Here is a 6,468-nt window from a genome sequence, read left to right as displayed (position 1 = left end):
TTGAGCTTGTTTGTTTGTTGAAGTTGATTTTTGAAAAAAAAGGGACACATAAGAGATTTTTTTCCTTCACTCTGCACCCTTTTAATYCAGGGTAGAGTTTACTTTGTTTTTTAATGCTGCACATATTGTTTTATTCTCATGAATGAAAGAAACAGACATCTCTTAATATACAGTATTTTGACAAGGCAAAATACCTATTTAAGATATCTCTAATTATATTCTGAAATAATATTAGATATATCATTAGGTTAAATGGAGACTCCAGTTCAAGATATCTTACAGTAAATGTATCTTTAGCTATGAGATTCACTACATAATATTTAATTAATGCAAATTTCAGACTTTTTCCATGTTCTGTAAATTGTACTTAAAACAAAGCTGCTGCTGTTGATCATTCTGTTTTCATAAGCAGTCCTCCCAAGTAAAATATGGGAAACACTGGAAAGGTCTAAAAAAGCTTATTGAAGATCTTTTTGATAATAGAATTCACTTAAAACCATGTTAATATTTTTGTTGTACAAAATAGAAGGTGAGTCGCGTAAATTTCTGTTTTCATAAAACAAGTAGCATTAACACAATTCCTATAGTTATTTAAAGTATTTAAAGTTTATTAAGAAAATGCACCTTTTTCATCTGAAGGGTTGGGATCAGTGCTGGGTGGAGATGAGGTTTCCTCTGGGGTTACTTCCACTGCTCCATCTGTCTCTTCATTACCAGCTAACATCTCATCGAGGCTCTTCAGCTCCTCGGAGATCTGCTCTACTTTACGTTTCGTGTCCGCTGGGAATGGACAGACCGGGGGTGGGGGGGTGCAGTCAAACATTTTATTTTTAATTTAAACAATGGAATAAATCGACTGATTTTCACAGCATCAGCCAGTTTTGTCCATTAAACACAATTCCAACTACTTAAAAAGCACACTTGCTTTTATAACGGTAAATAAATAAAATAAATAAATAATGCTTCGTTACTGTCGCAATTGAAGGGGCTTTCTTCTAACAATTGATGGAAGATTTACGCTGTGGGGTTTTTTCTTTCGGAATGCTGGAACAATTTAAACTTTAGCTTCACTCACAAACTTGAGCCTTGACGTAATCCATGTACTGTTGGGCACTTAATGCCGGCTGGCACACAATCCCCTGTGGCTTGGCAGTGGAGGGGGGCTGCAGGAAGGGATGCTGGCAGGTGCGACTGGTGTGAATCGTCAGCACATAACGACATGACTGAGGTTCATCGACCCGAGCGATGTAGTCACTCGAGCCTTCTTCACACACGAACTGGGAAAAACAAAATGAAACAGATCTCAGTATGAGTTTAGGACACAAGTGTTTCAAAATCTTGATTTGCATATAACCATTTCACTGCTACTGATGAGTCAGCAGTTTTGCACAGAAAATAAKAATTTGAATTAGCAAAACAAAACTTTAAAAAAATACAAAGTCCTGTAATCAAACATCTCACCCGGACTTCAGTCTCTCTTGGATTTCCATTTAGGTCACACTTGGAGCCATTTACATATGTCTGGCTGTGGTACCGTTTCAGTTTGTGCTGTTTGGAGGCCTGCAAAATGATTAAAAACAAAAGTGATTTCTTCTATTCTTAGACAATTACGTATCACTGCATTGTGTTTTTAAGCTATTAATATGATCATAAAATTAATAAATCATAAAGCAATAAAATAAAAAAGCTTCTGAGTACATTCTCTAAAATCATTGAGGGGACAATCGTGCAATTAGATCAACTTTACCTTTGCTGTTTCATTGTTCCAATCAAACTCCGACTCAAAATAGCCCAAAAAAAGGATATCTCCTTTAATTTCTGATTCTAAAAAATAAAAATAACAAAACAAGTCATAAAGAAAACAGCTGTTTAAATTGTGTTTTACAAGTTCTTCTTGACTTGTCAATTGAAAACACAAGTACAAAAGAGTTAAAGAAAGAAGAAATTAATTTATTTTACCTTCTAGGTGATACTGCCTAATATGCTGCCCATGACAAAACTCGTAAGTCCACCAGTCCTTCGTCTGCAAAAGACAACAAATAATGTATCAGTTCAAACTATTTTGTAAGAATCAAAAAAAACACAAAAAGTTCTGCTAGTTTCATTTAATCAAAAAAGTTTTACASTTTAGTTTTATGCTATGCGAGTTGTTTAACTGCTATAAAATCTTGTGGCAAATGCAAGATAGTGTGTTTCACTCAGTGAACAGTAAAAAAACAAAAATCTAATTATACATTGGTCAAAACATTTGAGGATAACTTCCAGGTCTAAAAACCACATTCATGCTAAATTGTAATTACTACTCTGTGACGACCCTGCTCCTGAGCATTATTGCTCRCAGGTGCGTCTTGTTATTGTGCTTCCCTTTCAGGTCAGCTGGAGGCGCAGTCCTGTGGCCCAGGCCGGTTAAAAGGAGTCAGCGTGAAAGCGACAGGAGGCTTGCAGAAGGGTGCAACAAGGAACACGGCTGCTGAGGAGGCAAGCTGATGCTGATGCTGTGCTGTGACTGCTGAGGTGCTCAGGGAACTGTGTGAGGCTGCATCGATCTACAATGGAGCTGCGTGTCGTGCAGAGCTGAGTGAAAGGCTGGAGCTGTTGATGTGCGGTTGCTGGTGTCGTCTGGGTAGAAGCGGCGGCGAGGTGAATCAGCTCTCCGTCTGGTCGAGCTGATTAGGACACAGCTGTGGAGCTGCAGAGGACGCCGACTCAAGTTTGGAGCTGGTCACACAGGAGAAGAGACGACGACTACGGGCGTGAACGATTATTGTGAGCTACGAAGCTTACAGGGAGCACGACTGGAAACAAGGAGGTGTTCGGTTGGACCTGATTTGAGAGGCAGAGTTAACTCTGACCCACACAGACTTTGGTGTGGTCCAGGTAGGGCTGCCACGATTAACCGATTAATCGACGACTAATCGATTATTAAAATAATCGATGACTAATTTAATCGATTAATCGTTTTCTTTTTTTTTGTTCTTTACTTTGTTTTTCTCTCCAAACTGCTTTGACACCTTCCACTGCCACATCTGCCTTTCTGTCCTTGACACACATGCACAGTAGTGGTAACTGGGGTAGGCCATGGACGTCACAAGACATTATACAGACAGGCTCTGGTATCATGGCTACCTGGTAACAGAGCTCAAAAGTGTGGGATCATTTTAAGAAAATGAAAGAGAAACCTGTGCAATATCTGTAGCGCAGAACTTACCTTCCACAACAATTATTTTTAGTTAACATATAGCTAAAATCTAACGATGGTTATATAATAGCAGCTGCATTCTGACGTGATAAGCTGTATGTTTTATATTCAATTAACGTATGATCCGATTAGTCGACTAATCGAAAAAATAATCGGTGATTAATCGATTATAAAAATAATCGTTTGTGGCAGCCCTAGGTCCAGGTGGTGRGAACCTTCACAACACAAACTCCTAGACACTTTCTAAATGCCTTTTAAGGTTTCAAACTGGCTTTCCTGTGTTGTGTTCTCATTCATGTTGTGGCTTTGAGAGCCAAGGTCATTACATACYTAAAAACTGGTTAAAACTACCTATCTTTATTTTGAAAAAGTACACTGAACTATTCTGAAAATAGGTCACATACAGCAGTTAAACAATCCAAAGTGCTGCTGATAAATTATGCATTTAGTGTTCTAACAATCAGTTATTTGTCTAAAAATGTCAACATGTTTTTCAATTAAAGGCTTTTGGTACAGGTTGTAAGGAAAGGCTTTTGGTACAGGTTGTAAGGAAAAGCTTTTAATTGGCTTAAACCTCTAACAATGAGATCATAAACAGAGCGAGAGAACCAACCTTAACCAGGCATGGGGCTTCGTGCATTGGTTTGAGCAGGTCTGGGATGTCTGGTCCAGTGTAGCCCTCTGAGTCGGGTTCAGAAGCTGGATCGTGGTGAAACCTGACTGCCTGAGCTGGAAGTCGACACTCATACAGCTGCTTGTACTTGTTGGACACCATCATGACCTCCTCTGTCTTAGTCTGAAAAACAAAATATTGTGATGAAAACTCAAACTCAAGTCAAGTAAACTCAAGTAGTCCGTTTAAATGGTATTAGTGACATAAATACAAAGTTGTACATACATATGACATGGGTAGTTAACCTGTTTTTACTTTTGGACTAGCACATGTCGTATTAAATAACAAGAGAATAAGTGAGATATAATTGTGTTGACAATGTTGACAGCTGTCACATTATGTCACAAGCAACTTCTGCCTTTTACCTTAACGCGTCATATACGATTTGATACATTTCTAAGTAACTTGCGATATAACATGTTACTCTTAATTTTAATTTTGAAATTAGATTATACGAAGAAATAAGTCAATAGCGAACTGATAACTGCACTGTAGCCAGCATTCTAGCTAACAAGCTACATGTTACCGTCTAAAAGCCCCGACTCACCTGCCCTAAGATGACGGGGTCAGGAAGAATTTGAATCCCATATTTCATTTCGTTTAGCTCTTCCAAATTCAAGAAGGCCGGTACACACAGGGGGCATATCAACACAAAAAGGCACAATCTCTTGAGCCACCGCACCGAGGAGGTAGCCATCGCTAAACTCTTTGCTCTCCGGCAATAGCAGAAAAACACAGTGTCTGACATGGTACAAGCCGATTGGTCGGCAGAAGAAACTCTGCTCTGTTATTGGCTAATTATTGAGTCCATCAACGATTTGCCAGTTCTGGGGTACGTTGGTTCATTGTGTACGTGGACAGATTAAGTGGGCGGTATATATTACTTGGAACACCAAACAACGTCCGTATTGTTTGTGTCATRAAAACAAACGCACCCTTCCACCGCCTGGTTAGGTGGGAAAAAAATATATAAATAAAAAGCCTGGTTGGGTGGGGCGTGTCTAATTGAAATTAACAGCTAATTTTCTTGCATTCATTTTTTAATTAGTAGTTTCTTATTTTTCTTAAAATGTTTGAAGGGTTGTGTTTTTTACAGGAGAAAAATAAATAACTTAAATTGAATAAAAACTATCAAGGTTTAAACTGTTACTGAAACAAAAATAGGCTACAGCAGTGAATGCACCAGTCACATCTACTCATAAGCAGGGCGTTATTGCCTGAATATATATTTTTTTTAAAAGTACACTGGTTGTTTGTAGCTGCGAAGAAAAAAAAGAATAACAATAGGTTTGCTCGGTGGTGCGGGGGTCTGCTCGGTAACACCGAGTCTCCGGTTGGTTTGAAGGTGCGCTGCAGCCGCTGCTGCTGCAGGGGGAGCATCCGTCCACAGCGTGCTGCGCTGCGATGTGCATCCTCCTTTCTGTCGGCCTCCGCTCCCCTTTTTCTCTCCTAATCCCATCTGCAAGGCGTCTGAGGAGGATCATACTCGCCACGGAGCTCCTTTCAGGAGGGAGGTGACAGCTCGTCTTAAAAAGAGGTGAGCTGCCAGCTCATGTGATTTTTTTTCTATAATTAGCCTCTGAGTTTAAAACGGAGGCAAGAAAAAGGGCCTGTCCCCAGCAGGGCTTTCTTGTCGGGATTTCCAGCTCTGGGTGAAGACTGAACATTTTCGTTGCTCAACAAGAGATTAAGGGAAAAACGTGTTTTATTATTATTATTTTTTTTAATTACAACAGTGAATCTGGATTAAATATCTAAACAAGAAGGTAACTGGTTTTATCCATCATCAGAGGCGTGCGTTGGACTGATAATCAAGCTTTAAATGGATGCTTTCCCCCTGCAGTGTTATCCACTAAGGTAGGCTGATGGGCCTCTGTGTGCATTCTGGCATTTCAGCCCGCTGTTTCAGAGAGCCGGAATGAGGGCTGCATATTTTCCACATTTTAATCAAGGATGCAGGAGAGTGTGGGATGGGAAAATGGTCCAATATGTTGACTTTGAATGGTCGCAGATGAGTTCTGTCACTTTGGGAGGGACCATAGGATGTTTTTGTATTCTCGGATTGGTTTGTAATGACTGTCTCTTACCTGAAGACTTTTTCATTTCCTCATTACAAAATCTAAGGTTGTAGGGATAGTATTTTTTTAAATCAGCATTTATAATTAGTGCATTGTTTTCATGGTGTGTTTTAGAAAGGACCAGCTGAAGGATGCTGAGTGAAGCTTAATGGAAGTGAACCTTCCAGATTAATTTGCAGCATCCATTCTTGGGTTCGTTAAGTGTGTTCACTAACACACTTATGAAAAGCAAACTGACAAATGGTGCACAGAGAAAAAGCATTTTTGTATGAACATTGAATTTCAAACATTTTATCAACATTTATTCAAAGTGTTTGTACATTTCTTTATTTTCCTTTTGTTCTATGTTAATCTTGATTTTCTGGACGGGTTCTTCTCTAATGAAACGTTTCGTCTCTCCTCCAAGAGACTTCTTCAGTCTGAGAGTTTCAGGCTAAATTCAGGCTTTTAAGCCCTGCCTCCGTGTGACTGATACTCACATCACATGGCTATCGTTGACACCTAATTAACACTTATTG

At 39.3% G+C, this 6,468-nt stretch overlaps 2 protein-coding genes across 6 annotated transcripts in view; one reads left to right on the top strand and one right to left on the bottom strand.

Moving 5' to 3' along the window:
* Positions 1 to 4,608, bottom strand: part of os9 (OS9 endoplasmic reticulum lectin) — a 13,669-nt gene extending 9,061 nt beyond the window's left edge. For all 4 annotated transcript variants that reach the window (XM_014009111.1, XM_014009114.1, XM_014009113.1 and 1 more), the window contains exons 1-7: positions 4,420 to 4,608; positions 3,813 to 3,995; positions 1,960 to 2,023; positions 1,748 to 1,824; positions 1,462 to 1,560; positions 1,076 to 1,277; positions 625 to 780 (exon numbers count right to left, since the gene is read on the bottom strand). In XM_014009111.1, the coding sequence (XP_013864565.1) occupies positions 625 to 780; positions 1,076 to 1,277; positions 1,462 to 1,560; positions 1,748 to 1,824; positions 1,960 to 2,023; positions 3,813 to 3,995; positions 4,420 to 4,569 (931 nt within the window). In that variant the 5' untranslated portion in view covers positions 4,570 to 4,608. The remainder of the gene's footprint in view (positions 1 to 624; positions 781 to 1,075; positions 1,278 to 1,461; positions 1,561 to 1,747; positions 1,825 to 1,959; positions 2,024 to 3,812; positions 3,996 to 4,419) is intronic.
* Positions 4,609 to 5,056: 448 nt separating this feature from the next.
* Positions 5,057 to 6,468, top strand: part of b4galnt1b (beta-1,4-N-acetyl-galactosaminyl transferase 1b) — a 13,730-nt gene continuing 12,318 nt past the window's right edge. Inside the window, exon 1 of one of the 2 annotated variants that reach the window (XM_014009109.1) lies at positions 5,057 to 5,409. The gene's annotated coding sequence lies outside the window, so the exon portion shown is untranslated. Of the gene's footprint in view, positions 5,410 to 5,503; positions 5,730 to 6,468 lie in introns of those variants that run through there. The other variant, XM_014009110.1, reaches the window with a different exon arrangement.

The sequence above is a fragment of the Austrofundulus limnaeus genome, unplaced genomic scaffold, assembly GCF_001266775.1.
Source record: "Austrofundulus limnaeus strain Quisiro unplaced genomic scaffold, Austrofundulus_limnaeus-1.0 Scaffold55, whole genome shotgun sequence".
NCBI lineage: Eukaryota > Metazoa > Chordata > Actinopteri > Cyprinodontiformes > Rivulidae > Austrofundulus > Austrofundulus limnaeus.
This window is presented reverse-complemented; position numbering and strand designations above follow the sequence as displayed.